Below are 18,577 nucleotides of genomic sequence, written 5' to 3'. Positions count from 1 at the left end.
GTTTCAAAGTTGGAGGGGCTGAACGACTGGTGCTGCCTGTGCCCAGTCATTGGGGGTGCTGCCTTCTGGCCTTGGGCATGGCCGGTCGGCTTGGACAGACATGAGGTGGTTTATTCCTCTGCCGCTGATTCTGCGCACGCCGCTTTGACTTAGGTGGCGTGGTATATGGAGGGGCCCTGGTGGCCAGTCTCTTCAATGGCATAGAGCCCTGGCGCCCCTGGGAAGTGTGGGCTAAATATGAGGCCACCTCCCTGTTTGTCTCTGCCCTGTGGCTGACAAAATGGGGTGCATACTGGCCGAAGAGGGAGTGCTGCTGTGCTGGGATGGACCACAGGGCAGCCCTCTCCTCCACAGGAATGTTAAGAGGCGGAGAACGGCATCACGCCGCGCTAGCACAGTATTGAAGTGAAGGCTGGTAGCTGTGTCTGCAGCTGCCATGAGACCAGATGCTACCCTATTGCCAAAAGTGTTTAACCTCTGGTCAGTGAAGAGGCCAGGTGGGACGGAGGAAGGAGACCCCGTGTCCTGATTAAGCTCATTGGCCCTGTGGAGGAACACGTCGAAGAAGGTATAAGCCGTGGAAACCTCGAGGAGGCAGCGGCGGGCCAATTTGTCCCACTCTGCTAACGTTTTAAAGGATAGGGTATCTGAAGTGGGGAAGGTGGTGCACTGTGAGACCAACATCCTGTCCTGCGCGGAGGGCTCTGCTTCCCTGTAGGCAGGGTGGTCCTGTGTGTACCAGGACCACACCTCTCCCTTGGAGGAATCTTTAAGGAACTTTCCCGGGGAAAAAGCGCCCGAGGCAGAGAGGGACTCCCTGCCTGGAGGAGGGATGGAAGCAGCACCCCTGACAGTGCGGGCTGGCTTATTAAGCCATTCCTGTGCCATTTCTGGCACTCTGAGTCGCCTTGTGGTTCTGGAGTTAGAGTCACATGGCGTAAGGAGGGTCAAGGGTAACAAAGTAGCCTGAGGGACTGATTCGGCATACGTGACCCTATTGGGGAGGGTCAGTTCGAGCTCGGCAAAGTCTGAGTTTGGTTCAGGCTGGTTCCTAGGGAGGCGCAGGCTCAATCTGTCCCCCTGGGATGTGGGCGAAGAGTGCTCATCCGCTTGTTCGTCCTCATCCAAAGACAGGGGCCCCCACTCTTGTTCGCAGTCCATCCCCGGTAACACGTCATTTCAGCGCCAACATTTCAGCGCCAACATTTCAGCACCGTACATTTCAGCGCCATACATTTCAGCGCCGTACAGTTCAGCGCCGCACAATTCAGCGCCGTACATTTCAGCGCCAAACGGTATGAGAGAGAGAGAGAGAGAGAGAGAGAGAGAGAGAGAGAGAGAGAGAGAGAGAGAGTTGTGAGTACATTTCAGCGCCAAACGGTATGAGAGAGAGAGAGAGAGAGAGAGAGAGAGAGAGAGAGAGAGAGAGTTGTGAGTTACAAATCGTACATTTCAGCGGATGCACATTCCTAAGACATCAAGTAAACCATTTCAGCTCCGTACATTACTCGGAAAGGATGGCCAAAATCTACCCAAGTATACAGAAGAAGGACAAGATTTCCTTTGACGGTTACTCGTATCGCTTTGACAAGCTGAGTAGCAAAGATCCAGCATTGTCATTTTGGCGATGCGATGTTGGTTGTTGCAAAGCAAGGATCCACATGAAGGCAGGCGATGTCGTTCTGCGGAGAGGAGAGCACCTGTCACACGCTCCCAACCGTCCTAAGATTGAAGCGGCCAAGGCAGTGCATCGTATGAAAATTCAAGCCCAAGAAACCCGGGATGCCACGCGACAAATTCTGGCTGACATCCACGAAGGACTGTCCCAAGCTACCGTCACAAGTCTCCCAAGCAAGCAGTCGTTGACGAATGCGATCCAACGGAACAATCTGCCTGCCCTACCAGCCAGCCTTGCAGAACTGGGTGAAATCCCAGCAGACATGAAGGTGAAGTGTATGTGTGTGTGTGTGTGTGTGTGTGTGTGTATGTGCGTGTGTGTTTGTGTGTGTATCTCTTTGTGTGTGTGTGTGTGTGTGTGTGTGTATGTGCGTGTGTGTTTGTGTGTGTGTCTCTTTGTGTGTGTGTGTGTGTGTGTGTGTGTGTGTGTATGTGTGTGTGTCTCTTTGTGTGTGTCTTTGTGTGTGTGTGTGTGTGTGTGTGTGTGAGTGTGCTCTCTCTCTCTCTCTCTCTCTCTCTCTCCTTCTCTTCTTTTTGTGTCACAGGTGCTCCCTGACGGCACCCCTTTCCTGGCGTATGACTCGGGTCCAGGGGCGGACAGAATTCTCGTTTTCGCTACACCTGAAGGTCTTCAGTTGCTGTACGAGCAGAGAGACTGGTTTGCTGACGGCACATTCAAGACAGCTCCCGGGTTGTTTATTCAAATCTACTCGCTTCATGTACTTTACATGGAAACAACCATTCCGGTTGTATTTGCCCTGCTCCCAAGCAAGTCACGTGCCACGTACGATAGACTTCTTCAAGCTTTGAAGACGCTCAAACCAGGAATTGCGCCAAGCACGTTGATGACAGACTACGAAAAAGCTGCGGTCTCAGCATTCGGTGCAGCTTTCCCTGGATTGAAGGTAACGGGTTGTCACTTCCATCTGGCGCAGAGCGTCTGGCGTCACATTCAAGACAATGGACTCTCAATTGACTACAAAAACGATGAAAATTTCGCAAAGTTGATGAGAATGCTCCCGGGTTTGGCATATCTGCCTATTGATGACGTCGAGCCAGCCTTCGAAAGTGTCTTTGACCCTACATCGCCATTTTATGACGCCCGGGGCCAACCAGTAATTGACTACTTTGAAGACACGCACATCGGCCGACCTCGTCGCCGAGGCCCCCGTCAATCACCACTTTTCGAAATGGAAATGTGGAATGTGCATGACCGAGTCCTTTCGGATGCAGCGAAATCCAACAACAGTGTGGAAGGATTTCACAATGCATTCCAAAACCACGCAGGGGCGTACTCCCCAGATTTGTGGAAGCTCATTGCAGTCCTCAAAAAAGAGCAAGCCATGATTCAAGCTGACGTCATGCGTCTTATGGGAGGTCAGGCACCTGCCCCGAAGCGCCGAAAGTACAAAGACCTACAAAAACGTGTCAAAACCATCATCTTGCAGTACAACGCAGGGGATCGTTCTCTCATGGACACGATGGAGGGCATTGCTTTTGCATTCATGTTTTAGGAGAGGCACCAAACGATGCATATTCAGTGATATTCAGTGATTTTAATTTTTCATGTGATTTTATCTTTAAAGTTCAATTAAAAAATGTGATTTTAATTTTTCATGTGATTTTATCTTTAAAGTTCAATTAAAAAAGAACTCAAAGTTCAATTAACAGAAAGTTCAATTAACAGAAAGACGAAGTGAGTGTTGGTTATATTCCTGTGTGTGTGTGTGTATGTGTGCGTGTGTGTGTGTGTTTATGTATTTAGCTAGTTCGCCCCCCCCCTCTCTCTCTCATGCTTTGGCGCTGTAATGTACGGCGCTGAAATGTACGGCGCTTAAATGTACGGCGCTGAAATGTTGGCGCTGAAATGTCATGGGTGCCATCCCAAGTGGATGTACCCACTGGGGCGTCCTGTGAGCTGTGGTCAGCCCAGCGGGATGAGCTGGGACAATCCCGAGCCAGGACCATGGTTGCAGCTGTTATGTCCTTGACGCCTGAAGCGGGTGGGAAGCGTGTGGACCGTAGGTCCAACCATGCTTGGGATGGTGGGTGCCACACCTCAAAGAGGGCGTCCCTGGATGCAAGAGGGACGCACGAGTGCTGTGACAGGACAAACAGCCACTCATCTCCCTGTAGGACCGAGGGCTGGGTAGCAGGGCTCCTCAGCAGCCGTCGGTCCTGACAAGGAGGCCGTTGTGACCGTGGAGGTAACCTGTGGGTTGACAGAGGACCGATTTGTGGACTGAGTGGCAATATTGGTCGAGGAGCTCGACCTGACTGACGAGAAGTCGATCCCACTTGTCGGGGCTGTGTGTGTCACCCTGTGAGATGTGCTGGGTTGGATCCGGTGGGGAGCGGACAAGGGGTTGGCCCCTGGTACTCCCGGCAGTCCAGCGTGCACCATAGGTGCGCCCCAGTATGGGTAGAATGGGGTTAACCACCCGTGGGCACCAGCCATCCTGTGACCCCAACCCCAAGGGTCACTGGCGCCTTGACCTCCATGAAGGGAAAAACTTGGCCAAGTCGGAGGGAGGTCAGGTCCGGAACTTCCTGACACGCGCGGGCCTCCCCCAGCAGGGGAGACCGGCCGGATAGCGGGAAGACCTGCAGAGCATGTTGCCACACACCCAGAATCCCCTCCCGTGGGGAGACGGGGGTGGCTTGGCCCATGGTGGGCGAAGTAGAGATCCCCCCCCGGAACCAAATTTTTCTCCCCCCCCCAAAAGGAGGTGGGGGAGGGGGGTCGACAGAGAAGGGAGGAGGGAGAACAGCAATGGGGCCCGTGAAGGCTGTCTCCGAGTGGGGACCCGGGTAACGGCCGGGCACGGCCTCCACTTGGGAGTTCGTGCCTAGCTGCCAGTCCCCACCACCAAGAGAGGACTTGCCACTCCCTCTTCTCCCTGCCTCGCGCTGGGACACCTCGGGAGGCGACGCTTGTACCTCTTTCCCCCCAGTCCCCTTCATGACCGTTTTACTGGTACAAAAGTCGCCTCCGCGATCAGCGTCTAAAGACACATCGCCGCAGTCCGTATCGGGAGGAATCATGAGCTCTGGGCCTGGGAGAGTCTCTTGCCGAGTCTCAATCCCAGCCTCATGATCCCTGCCTTCGTGGTATGGCATACGAGGCATGGAACCCGCGCTTAGGCACCCAGCGAAAATCCGACCCCCAACAGAGAAAGGAAAGACAGGATCGACTTAAAGGTAGAGAAAAACAAACGAATCGAGGGGGCCGAGTCGAATCGAGTACACAGAATGTAAGAATACAATACAGACAAGCCGCATGCAGCAAAATAAGGCCAAATGAATATGCTTAATAGCCAAAAAAAGCGTAAGATGAGACAGAGTGTAAACCTGACAAGATGGCGTGGAGAGCCTTGGCCAAAGGAATGATTCAGCGCTTATAGCTTTTAGAGGCGTTTGATTGGCTGAGAGCGGACCGGGGCAAGACGGCTCGTCTTTTCACTGTAAGCCACGCGAAATTTGGCCAAGCAAAGCAAACCGATAGGCCTAGTTTGCATCAGTTTGACATGGTACAGTATATGACACCAAACAATATGTCAAAGAAGGTGGGGTGGGGAGCAATAGTCAGAGAAGCATCACACACCCAAAGTGTGAATGGATTCAGTGTGAAGCCATTACACCAGCTGAAGCATATGAGGAAATCTGCAATGCCAGGGATTATCAAAGTGAAGAAGTCAATCAACACTATCATGACTCAATCTCTACAAATGTCAGTCCACATCAATTTCAAATAACTTTGACAAATACTTGATCCTACACCCTCAGGAGAGAACAGATTCTCTCTTTCTCTAACACACACACACACACACAGACACACACACACACACACACAGAACAGATTCTCTCTCTCTAACACAAACACACACACACACAAAATTATCTCCACTAATCACCTACTGATTACAGTTTCATCAATCACTGTCTAAAAAACACAAACAGTATCTCAGACTGATATTGCAAACATCCCTCAATATGATATAGATGTACAGTATGACATATATAATGCACTGTACATGCTTTTAATCACAGTTCAAAAGACAGCAAATGATAATCACATTCTGAATTTCATGTTACTACCATACTCAACAGAATATCCATTCATTATAATGAATCAAAGACAAAATTTTTACAGCTGAAGAATACCCACAATGTTATAAATAATAACATTCAATATTGCTATATTAAACACTTCTGTTAAGAAATATAATTAACAAATATAAAACAATTCTGGCTATAAAGAAAAAGGGACCTACTTGATCTAAAATAAAAGAGTAAGAACAATCTGGTGTTAATAAATACATTTCCTAACAGAACAAATCACAATTCATTTTTTCAAATTAATAATATTTCTACTTTGACGGAAAATACATCTCAGCTGAAGAGAAGATGGAGCAGGTTTTGTTCAGGTCTTGCTATCATGTTCATCATTGCCAAAATCATCTTTATTATAAATATCACAATTTCTAACATGAACCTTGGGAAGTTTTATTAATATTGTGGGCTTTGTTTGATATTTATGTAACTGATAGTATGATATCATTATAACCTCTTTCTCATAAAACTCGGTAACATGTTTTATAAATTTGACGAATAATTGCTTTGGTATATCTAAAATGAAGAACACAATGCAAACCAAAAAGATATTGATACAAAGAGGGGACGTTTATAGGCCGTGAGGCCAAAAGGCGAAAATGTTAGTCCCTACTACTACTACATTCCTAATAATTGGCAGGCTGATTAACAACAACAACAACAAAAAGAAACAAAATGGTGTTCTGACACAATTTCCCACAGAAAACTAAAATGCACCTTAAATCTCAATGTGTTTGAAGGACACTAAATCAATCCTTCCTCTATCTTCACAAAAAATTATGTATGTTTATTTACTGAAAATAAATCTCCAAAAGTAAAGCTTTTGTTCTGCAGAACAAATCTATGGAACCAAAAAGAAAAAAATTCTGAATTTGTTTTTAACATTTAACAAATGTTACTTCTCATGATAAAAAAGTTCAAGACTGAAACAAGAGCCTATGAAACTGGCACTGTCCATCATAAGAACAACCTGATGAAATTCAACAGGGACAAAAAAAAAAAGAAAGAAAAAAAAGGTAAAAGGTGTGTGTGTGTGTGTGTGTGTGTGTGTGTGTGTGTATCTGTGTGCATGCATGTGTGCATGTGTGTGAAAGAGTCTGTGCGTACATACACATGCGTGTATATGCAGGCAGTGTGCGCATGGGTGCGCTGGCCCCCATGTCTTAGTGTGTAATTCAACAGGGACAAAAACAAAAACCACCACCACCACGGCACAAACAATGCAGTCCCTCAGGCCATCTTGAGACAGGCGATGGGGAAGCCATCCCCCTTGTGTTTGCTAACCAGGTCGAGGACAGCCTGCTTTTTGTGCAAGGCGCGGGATGACTCCAGCTCATACAGTGTGCACAGGTTGAAGAGGATACCTTCGTGCAGGTTGCGGGCCGGGTCGCTGTGCACCATGGCCTCCAGTGTGTTGAGGGCGTCCTTCAGCCGCCCCAGGTACAGCGAGCACACCGCCATGTTGTTCACAGCCTGTCACATGTCAGGTGGTTAGAGTTTGTGTGGGTGTGTGAGTGTGTGTGAGTGTGTATGTGTGTGTGTGAGTGAGTGTGTGTGTGTGTTTTGACAGGCATGTCATTGTTGACTGTTTATCAAATGCACTTACTAGTGACTTAGTCAATGGAATGAGACCATAAACTGAGGTCCCATGTTCAGAATGTACTTAGCGCATGTTGTCCCCGTTAAAATTCTGTAGAAAAACCCACTGTGATAGGAAAACAAGCAGACTAGCGGGAAAAAAAGAAAAAAGAAAAAAGTGACACTACCACTGTCTCATCTCCCTGGGAAGCCCAGAGATAATATGTTGTGACAAAGGAGTAATGCAATACAATACAATGGAAAAGGATTAATCTATCTATCTATCTGTATGCAAAAACCTGGCTAAACTTGAGCCAGCTATTCTTACCTGTGCACATAAACACGTCGTCAAGGTCAAAGTAATGAAAATCAAGATTATTTTTTTTTTAATACAAATTTCACGTCTTTGAAGCATAAATAGGAGATACAGAACAAAAGTAAACAAAAAACAAAAGCAAACGTCTTTGTGAAGGAAAATGAATCTGGATTCTAAATCCTGGCTTTTTTCCGCCAGTCATTTGGAATCTAGATAACTATTCAGGCATTTCAAAGTGAATATAATATTTTTTTATGCATTAAAAAAAGTCTATTTCAACCTCCACAGAAAGATACCAAACAATATAGCTGGAAAAAACATGTTAATTGTCTGATTATTCCTGTAAAAGAAAATAAAATGGCTTCAGTTCATAATAACAATCACAACACCTGTAGTCATGTAAGTGAATAACTGTCCCAGCAATGATGAATGTGGGTATGGTAAAGATAAGAAGTCAATAATGTTCTCATAGAGTGAGCCATCAAGTTTTTCTTACATCTAACTATTCTAAGAGTGTCCCCCTTTACAGAAGAGAGAACTTTGATCATATTCCCTTCCTTCTGGTTGTAACTGATCTGACAAAATATCTGCTGTGCATTTGATTTGCCTCCTCTATAAATTAACTGATCAACTGATCAGTGACAAAATGCTTGAAAAAATAAAAAAATACATGATTCACATCTATCGTCTGTAAACCCTGAGATTCAAGAAAATAGTGGATTATTGGCTGTTGATCACTGTGAAAAGACAGCTGAGTGACATGTAGGTGCCACGCCCCCTAACTCGCCTTCTGTCTGGCCTTCGACCTTTTGTCTTACACCACTCCTCTATCTCTCCTCCTCCTCTTCTCTAATTACGTGAAAGTGCTGCGCCTTCACCATCAGTCTTGGTCACTCACTCAGAAATGATGTCTGATTGGATAAATGGACTGAAGAAAGAGTTGGGTGGTGTTGTCAGTTTCGATACTATCCTTGTCATCACCTTCCAGTTCTAACCAATCATAAGTCAAGACAGATCCATCTCTCATCGTTATACGTAATCATCAGCACAGGTTGCAATGTTGTGTAAATCTGCTGTCTTGGACCACTGTCTTCAAATAATGAAGTGTCCGACTTGTTAAGCAAACCCTTTTTACATTTGTGCTCCATGTAGTCCAGTTTGTAATTCATTATTGAGATAAAGGGGTCTTCTACCTGACTAATGCTCACTTAAATTGTATGCTTATAACACAAACGCATTAAACTAGCCATTCAGAGTCTGTTTATGTTCATAATACCAAACTCCAATGAAGGAAAAATTGAAATACAAACAGGACATCAGTGGACAACTTATAGGCACAATGGCAACACTTTGAGCAGGACATCTGCTGACATAGGCACTCAACTGGTTAAAATCATCAGCAACACAAAATTTTCTCCTGTATTTGGGAGCATACCGATTTGCCCACGGCCTGATGTGTATGTGTGTGTGTATGTGTTCTGTGTGCACGCATGTGTGCACACACACCATGCTTTTCATACTTAATCTAAATTTAACTGGAAAAACGTGCATGTGCATGAACAACACACACACTTACCATCACACACATACACAAAAATAGACACACAGACGCTCAAACACACATGTACACATGGGCACACACGCACACATACACATGGGCACACATGCACACAGACACATACAGACACACACATGCATGTACACAAAAAACACAAAAACGACCACACACACGCGTGCACACACGTTCACTCACACACACAATCTCCATTCACCCTTGTCAAGCCACAAGGCTGTTAGTACTGCTGCACACATTCGTCACTTCAGTTGCAACTTTCAGTGCACTTGACTCCAGGCTTTTCCGAAATAATGTCAGCTGATACTGTGGCAATATACTTCATGATTTCAGTTTGTGAATGTTAGTTTGATCTGGGATCTAAAGCTGAAGTTCTAAAGATTCATCAGCTTACCAGCATGAAATATCATGTTTTGTTCATATGTGTGTAAATATCATGTTTTGTTCATATGTGTGTGCGGCCTTTGTCCTTCCATCATTTGAACATTCACTCTCCCCACTGACTGCTCTCTCATGCTTCTATAATCTGTATTGCATGATGTCGCTCCTCCACTAGCCATTCTTGACTGTTTGAGTGCAGAGAAAAAATATTCAATTTCCAGTGCTTTTTTTCATATGGAAATCTACAGTTAACTTCATTCTGAATCTTTTGACACTACACACATGTTCAGAATGATTCTTGTTCTAAAGTTACAGGCATGCAAATTTTTTTTTTTCATGAGCAGATTTCTCCATTTGTTCCTTTTTCATGCACATAATTTTTGGCTCACTTGTGTAAACAAAGTGAGTCTATGTTTTAACCCGGTGTTTGGTTGTCTGTGTGTGTGTGTGTCTGTGTGTGTGTGTGTCCGTTGTATTTGTATTTGTATTCCTTTTTATCACAACAGATTTCTCTGTGTGAAATTCGGGCTGCTCTCCCCAGGGAGAGCGTGTCGCTACACTACAGCGCCACCCATTTTTTTGTATTTTTTCCTGCGTGCAGTTTTATTTGTTTTTCCTGTTGAAGTGGATTTTTCTACAGAATTTTGCCAGGAGCAACCCTTTTGTTGCCATGGGTTCTTTTACGTGCACTAAGTGCATGCTGCACACGGGACCTCGGTTTATCGTCTCATCCGAATGACTAGCGTCCAGACCACCACTCAAGGTCTAGTGGATGGGGAGAAAATATCGGCGGCTGAGCTGTGATTCGAACCAGCGCCCTCAGATTCTCTTGCTTCCTAGGCGGACGCGTTACCTCTAGGCCATCACTCCACTTTAACATTGACATTTTCTCTGCAAATACTTTGTCAGTTGACACCAAATTAGGCATAAAAATAGGAAAAATTCAGTTCTTTCCTGTCATCTTGTTTAAAACAATATTGCAACTCTGGGATGGGCACAAAAAAATAAAAAATGAAGCCTAATTATATGCAAACTGCATTCACTGTTATATTTATATTTTTTGTATTCTCTAAACTTGGCACTTTGATCTGATATTCTGACACAACAACAAGAGCAGTCATTATTATCATTTTTTGTTCAAACAGGAACTTCTTTTGCTAAGCATGGTAGTTTTATTTATTTTGCAAACGTTTTGGTGCAGATAGTAAAAAAGGGAAATTAATCTGTAATTAATGCTAGGGGACTTAATTTGCCACAAGTGAGTCTTGAAGGCCTTGCCTCTCCTGTTTTTTCTTATCATAGAAAAAAAGCTATGATAGATAATCTATGTTTTTCATATGCTAATCTGTGATCTTTAAACTTTCTGAAAATATATATAAGTTAAAAACTATAAATGTGGTCTTTTGGCTGGTTTTCATGTGCTGCGTCATATATTTCTAAAACATGTCACACACCCACTTTTCCCAACCCATCTTTCTTTGGCAACCTCCTCACCTCTTTCCAGCCTGTCTCTATTAACACTGTCAATAGAATTACTAGACAGTCAAACATTAAAACATGCAAACTTGACCCTCTTCCCGCTTCCTTCCTCAACCACTGCCTGGACACACTTCTTCCAAACATCACTACTGTTATTAACAGCTCTCTTCTGTCGGGCTCCTTTCCCATTGTGTTTTAGTCTGCTATCTTACGCCCACTGCTCAAAAACCCCAGTCTCGATCCGGACTCACTAAAGAATTACAGACCCATTTCTTATCCTCCCTTTTTCTCAAAAGTCACAGAGAAAGTTACTTGCTCAACTGCTCAACCACCTCAGCACCAATAACTTGAATTAACTGTTTCAGTCTGCTTATCGCATCAGTCATAGCACTGAGACAGCCCTTCTCAAAATTGCAAATGATTTATTAACTCTCTTGACAACAACGAAATATCATTTCTCTCCCTCCTTGATCTTTCAGCCTCCTTTGCTACTGTTGATCATCAGATTCTCCTCAACCGTCTGAATTACACTTTTGGAATCTGCGAGCTTGCTCTCTCATGGTTTTGCTCTTATCTGTCTGCCCGGTCCTGCCTAGCTGTCTAGCTGGTCACAAGCAAGAGCTAACAGACTTAGTGAACCGCTTAGAAGAAAAATCAACAAAATTTGGTATGGAAATCAGCGGGGAAAAAACAAAAGTGATGACAAACAGCAACTTCACATCAGAAATCAAAATCAAAGACCAAAAACTTGAAAGTGTTCACAGATTCAAATATTTGGGATCTATCATGACAGACGAGGGATCAAAACCAGAAATACTGTCAAGAACTGCCCAGACCACAGCCGCAATGACCAAGCTCAAACCCATCTGGAGAAACAGAAAAATCGCCATCAGTTCCAAAATCAGACTGATGCGCTCTCTGGTCATGTCAATCTTTTTATATGCATGTGAATCAAGGACCCTCACAGCGGACTTAGAGAGAAGAATAAGAGCTGTAGAAATGAGGTGCTTCCAAAGACTCTTAGGCATCTCATACAAAGACCGCATCACGAATGAAGAAGTCAAGAGACGCATCCGCAATGAAATCGGGCCCTATACTGACCTTCAAACACTCGCCAGACAATGAAAACTGAAGTGGTTTGGTCATGTCACATGCTCCTCTGGTCTTGCTAAAACAATCTTACAAGGCACAGTGAGGGGAGGAAGAAGAAGAGGCAGACAAAGGAAGAGATGGGAGGACAACATTCGAGAGTGGACAGGCATGGAGCTGAGAGACACCCTGAGAGCGGCCGAGACACGCGAGGACTGGAGAAAGGTGGTTGACAAAGCTTCGAAGGCGCCCCAAAGGATTCGGAATCTGAGGGATCGGTGACGGTGACGGTCTGACCGGTCCAATGTTTTTCTGTATGCGGTCTTTCATCCTCCCCTTCCGATGTTCAATTTGGTGTGCCACAAGGTTCCGTGCTTGGGCCCATTCTGTTTGTTTTCTATACACAACCGATTTCCACCATTGTGAATCATCATTCGTTGTTCCACCATAGCTTTTCTGATGACAACCAGCTCTATCTGTCGGGAACTTCATCTCTCCTTCCCTCTCTCATTGACTCAACTCAGTCCTGCATCTCTGGTCTGAAGATATGGATGACTGAAAACAAGTTAAAATTAAATGAGGATAAAACTAAAATCATGACTATCACCCCACAAAGATTTTGCCACTCAGTCTCTCTTCCTTCAGAGTCTCCCTCAATGGCACCGACATTCCTCTTTCCTCTTCCGTCCACAATCTTGGTGTTATACTAGACCAGTTTCTTTCCTATCAGCAGCATGGTGCAAATATAAACAAACTGTGTTACTCTGAAATTTGCAGAATTGCATCCATTCATCATCTCCTGACTGAAGATGCAACCAAAACTCTCCTCTGTGTCTTTGTACTGTACCGCCTGGATTATTGTAACTCCTTGCTTGTCGGTTCACCCAGCTACCTCACTGCTAGGCTTCAGAAAGTCCAGAACCATGTTGCTCATCTTCTTTCGTTCCTAATTTAATCATGTCTCTCCTCTCCATGCACTGGCTCCCAATACAAGAAAGAATTATTCACAAAGTCATCTCTCTTTGTTTCAAGTCCATTGAGGCTTCTGGTCCACAGTATCTTTCTGATCTCATTCATCCTTACATACCCTCACATCAACTCTGCTCTTTTTCTGATACCCACATGCTTAGGATCCCCCCTGCTTGAACCAAAGCGTATCGTCAACGCAGTTTTTCATACCAAGCCCCCATTCTTTGCGATGAACTTTCTCAGTCTCTCCGTCACTCATCTTCGCTGAAATCTTTCAAATGCAGTCTGAAGACCCACCTTTTCCTCTCCTGATTAATTCTCAACAGTTCATCCCTTTCCAGTATGAACTAAAATGACTATTAGTGAGTGAGTGAGTTTTGATAGTTTCAGAATTTGTTGGTTCTATTTTTTGATGACTATGATTGTGTGCAATGACAAGTGTGTGTGTGCACATGTGTATTGTGTGTGTGTGGGAGGGGGGGGGGATAATTTTTAATTATGTATGGTATCTTGTGTTCAAATTTTCCTTTATGATATTTAGGTACATGTTATGTTTGTAAACATATAAGGCTTATTTTCAAGATTAGGCGTAAATGCTCATAATAATAATAACAATAATGTAAATATACACATGTAGATACATGTAAAACAATTCACATTTAATTCTAGCACCAGAAAACTAGAAACAAGAAGCCTCTTACAACAACTCTATACACCTCCACATATAATCAATTATATTAACAATATTTACACTCAAGTCATGGTTCCTTTGATGGAAGGATAAATTAAAACATCAGTAATTATCAAAACATAACAAATATATCAGTAAGAACAATGGAAACAAAGAAGAAAATAGTAGAGAAACAGTACTCACACAGGTATTGTCAGGCTCTAACTGCACAGCTGTCTTGAAATGGTTGTATGCCTCAGAGAAATTATTTATGCACATTGCTGACAGTCCCCTGTGAACATGTGCACAGATATACATTCTATATATATCACGTCAAACACAATTTTATGTGCAAAAAGATTTACAAAATAAAACGTTTTCATACACAACATAAGCATATGTTTAAAGGTGACACTAGATGGACTTGATAATGAAACGAAACCGCTGTGACTGCTGACCCACTGACAGATTGCACTGTTCAGATATAAAGATATCTGACCCTTTCCTTATAGGAAATATCACCTGAAGGGAGCATCTCCACCGAGTTTCTTTACACATTCTTTCTTTTATCACATTCTCTATCACTTTGTCCCTTTCTTAGCTTCTTTCTTTTTTTCCTACCTCCTCCTCTCTTCTCTTGGAATTCATGTTGTTTATGGATTTTTCCACATTTTTTTTGTTTGGGTCTGTTCCCAGCTGCTAGATTTATATTACACTCACATCAATTCATCCCCAAATTACCATACACAGCCACACCCAGGCTACACTGCTGGGCAGGAAACTCATTTTTAAACATAAATTAGGTAACACCTGAGCAGACATGAAATTGGGAAATTGTGATTGAGTCTGACAGGTGAGGGCCTGAAGCTGAAGGTTTTTCTCAATTTCAAACCATAAAATCTGCACTTTAGGGCCACCAATGGGGTGGGGTGGGGGTACATGGGAGGAAAGAGCAAAAGTTTGTATGTGTGCATGTATGCGCACTGCTTTAAATACAACTAAGAGTGTTAAACTCTTTGTGTGAGTGAGTGAGTGAGTGTGTGTGTGTGAGGCCGGGGAATTGTCCAGGAGAGTTTCTTCTGGAAATCGGCCTTAGGCCACTGGTGGGGCCCAGGGGGGCAAAGCCCCATGGCTGAAAATGAAATGAGTGATTTTAAAGAGGTTTTGGGGGCCTCTTCTCTGTGTGTGTGTATGTGTGTGAGGTTTACTTAGCACACACATTTGCACTGTGCCAATATAACTGACCACCTGGTCTCTACACCTGTAGTCTCTGTTACACTGACAGGCATGAGTGTTGGTTGAGGAAAGAAATGGGGAAGGGGAATGACTGGAGGGAGGAGGGCGTGGGTATGTGACTAGTTATATCACTTTCAGCAGTCAGGGATTGGGATTCTCAGCCAGAGCAAGTGGTCAGTGTCATGGCTCAATGCCAAAGTTGCCACAGTCATTGACAGTGGTTTTATTCCCTCCCCCCCCCCGCCACCCCCCCCCCCCCCTCACTACTGGTGGGAGAGACTTGGAGGGGAGGGGAACCTCAGCAAATCATGGAACTTGAAGAGAAGTCTGCAGGAGGGAGGAGGGGGGGAGGGTGTTTGGGGGAAGGGGGGGGGAGAATGGGGAGTGTTTTTTTTTTCCCTCTGGAATCAACCGCTATTCCGCTGAAAATAGCGGCTCCGCTGAGATTTGCGGCTCCGCTGAGAGTTCCCCAGCCTGGACTGAGTGTGTGTGTGTGTGTTCATCTAAACTCCGTGTGTGAGGGAGAAAGACACAGAGAGAGAGAGAGAGAGAGAGAGTCAGCAAGCAAGAGAGTGTGTGTGTGCGCACACACATGTGTGTATGTGTGCTTTCAATTCAACTAGGTGTAAACAAGAGAGAGAGAGAGAGTGGTAGGCAGACAGAGAGGGAGGAAGGTGGAGGGAAAGAATGCAAGTTGTATTTGTGCATGTGTATGCATTGCTTTCAAATTCAACGAATCTCTCTCTCCGTGTGTGTGTGTGTGTGTGTGTTTGTGTGTGTGTGTCTGTGAGTGTTTTTAAAAAAAAATATAACTGTGTGTATATGCAAGAAAGACACAGAGAGAGACAGAGAAAGACAGAAAGAGGGACAGACAGACAGACAGACAATAAGACACAGAGAGAGGGGGTAAGGTGGGAGAAAAAAAGTGCAAGTTTGTATGTGTGCATTGCTTTAAATACAATTCTCTGTGTGTGTGTGTGTATGTTATCAAGTAAACTCTATGTGTGTGTGTGTGTGTGAGAAAGAGACAGAGTGTGTGCACACACATGTGCATATTATCAAGCTCTGTGTGATTGCTCATGTGTGCCCATGTGCAAATGTGAAGGAGAGAGAGAGAAAATTAAAAAAAACAGAGTATGTGTATACATATGTGCATTCATATGATTTTTTTTCAAAGTAAGAATGTGTATGTGTGTGTGTGCGTGCGCACGCATGCGCTTTCAAATCATCTGTGTGCATCATACATGTGTGTACCTTGGCTAATCTGGCTATAGATCTAAGATCTAAACAGACAGACTCTTGCCATGAACTGTCTGTGCCCAGTGCTGCAGCATCAGCTGTGCCAGAAAAAGCACTGACATCAATTGCTACAAAGTTTCTATTTCAATCCCAACAATGTTGCTTGTGTTAAAAGTGGCAAACCTTTACAGCTTTTGCTGAATGAACAGAGGGTCAAGCAGATGTACCCACAGCCTTTGGGGCTTGACAGGGATGGAGATCGTGTGCACAGGCGATTGTGTATCTGTGCATGTGCTGCGCAGGTTAGTGTGTGTGTGTGTATGTATGTGTGTGTGTGTGTGTGTGTGTGTGTGTGTGTGCGTGTGCACATCGCATGTCTATGCATGTATGTGTGTGTGATCGCCCGCAATGTCTGTGCAATGTGCATGTGTGTATAATTTGCTTTTCACTGACACAGTGATATCAACATGTGCCATGTAGGGATCACATTCTGTTATCGGCATTTTGACAACTTCAATCGACCATTACGAAACCTTTTGACTTCGATTTTGGTGCTCTGACAAGTTACTGGATCACCTCTCAAGGGGTTGAAAGAGCTTTCCATTTTCATTTTTGACAGTTCATCAGCAAACAATATAGAACGGCCTACCAGCTTTTCTTTTTTTTCAGAAAACAGACGGTCAGATTTTGATGTAAATCTGAAAACAGATTTCCATGCTTGGACGGAAGAGTTGCACCCATACAATCTGACACCTATCGCACTTGGCCTTGCCCGTGGCGATGATTTTGCGAATGGCACCTACCCATATAGTAAATTTTTTGTTCTTCTGTTTTCACGGTCTCATCTTGACAGGCCCAGTTCCACTTATTTTCACTCCTTTAACAATCTCTACTGCAAAAATCTTCTTTTCCTTTGTGAGTTTTCTCATTTTGTCGATCATTGAATACGATCGACGAAATCAGGTATCTTTGCAAGTTGTGAAGCCCGCGAGCAGAAGCTGAGTAATTGCGACCAAATACGGATAAGCTGAATGATGACAGAGGAGGAACGGAACACTTATTCTCAATTGGTTCTCTTATCCAAGCATAAGGCATTTTGGCAAACGCTGTGGGTCTGTCTTGTCGATGGGTCAGACAACGATCGTGCAACCTTCCTCGGTTGAAAAAACCCCCATGAATCTCAAAAATGGCCTCTGGAGCCAATTTTTAGTCAGAAATCAAATACAGTCGGAAAAATCTCATGCCTGCTGAGCGTGATGTCCCAGATGGGCCCAAGCATGTGATAACAGGACTGATCCTGCTGTCGCTGAGAAGTGGTATGTTTTGAATTTTCATCCTTACTGTTCTGAGCATGCTGTTTGATAGTATGTACTTCATTGAATGATCAGACTTTCCTTATCTGTGTGCCCATGCTGACAACTGAGTGACATTGTTATTGTCATACTCAAAGGGTTCACTCACCTGTTCATGGCATTGCAGCACGCTGATAAGTTATCCCCCTTGGACATCAGTTTCTCCACCTCTGAGTGGATTTCATTGGCTTTGGCCACATTCCCCATCTGATCCACAAACACACAATTCATAATAATAAGAATGATAATGATCATCATCATAACAACAATAACAATAATAAAAATGATAACTTTCCAAGTAAGGGATGACATTTCTGGACCAGAACTTGTGATATCCCACATTCCAACCTGTGACACTCTTGTTACCATTGTACATCTGTTAGAGATAAAAGGAAGCATTCACATGAGCATGTCATTTACCTGTGACTTCATGCACCTGATAACCTGACCACAGACTCACCTGCAAATGTATGCGGCTTATCCCGGTAAGCAACTGGGCCCTTTTGGCAACATCTTTGTCCAGCAGAGTGTTGTACACAGCCAGGGCAGCCTGGTAATCCTGCAATACAGAAAGCAACCCCACCAGAGCTCAACACTGTCTTACATTAGAAAAATCAAAACAATACAGTTTTATATTAGCAGAATCAAAGCAACAGAGTCTTCACATTAGCAGTATCAAAGGAATACAGTTTTACTTCAACAGAATCAAAGCAACAATTTTACTTGAGCAGTATCAAAGCAATACAATTTAACTTGAGCAGAATCAAAGTGACACAGTTTTACTTGAGCAGAATCAAAGCAACACAGTTTTACCTGAGCAGTATCAAAGCAACACAGTTTTACTTGAACAGTATCAAAGCAACACAGTTAATCAAAGCAACAGTCTTACATTAGCAGTATCAAAG

At 44.1% G+C, this 18,577-nt stretch overlaps 1 protein-coding gene across 2 annotated transcripts in view; it reads right to left on the bottom strand.

Moving 5' to 3' along the window:
* Nucleotides 1-5,147: 5,147 nt before the first annotated feature.
* Nucleotides 5,148-18,577, bottom strand: part of LOC143295357 (trafficking protein particle complex subunit 12-like) — a 28,013-nt gene continuing 14,583 nt past the window's right edge. For both annotated transcript variants that reach the window (XM_076607013.1, XM_076607012.1), the window contains exons 10-13: nucleotides 18,133-18,231; nucleotides 17,782-17,879; nucleotides 14,050-14,137; nucleotides 5,148-7,263 (exon numbers count right to left, since the gene is read on the bottom strand). In XM_076607013.1, coding sequence (XP_076463128.1) covers nucleotides 7,021-7,263; nucleotides 14,050-14,137; nucleotides 17,782-17,879; nucleotides 18,133-18,231 — 528 coding nt within the window. In that variant the 3' untranslated portion in view covers nucleotides 5,148-7,020. The remainder of the gene's footprint in view (nucleotides 7,264-14,049; nucleotides 14,138-17,781; nucleotides 17,880-18,132; nucleotides 18,232-18,577) is intronic.

The sequence above is a fragment of the Babylonia areolata genome, chromosome 20 (genome assembly GCF_041734735.1).
Source record: "Babylonia areolata isolate BAREFJ2019XMU chromosome 20, ASM4173473v1, whole genome shotgun sequence".
Taxonomy (NCBI): Eukaryota; Metazoa; Mollusca; class Gastropoda; order Neogastropoda; family Buccinidae; genus Babylonia; species Babylonia areolata.
Note: the sequence above shows the minus strand (reverse complement) of the source record. Positions and strands in the feature narration are given on the sequence as shown.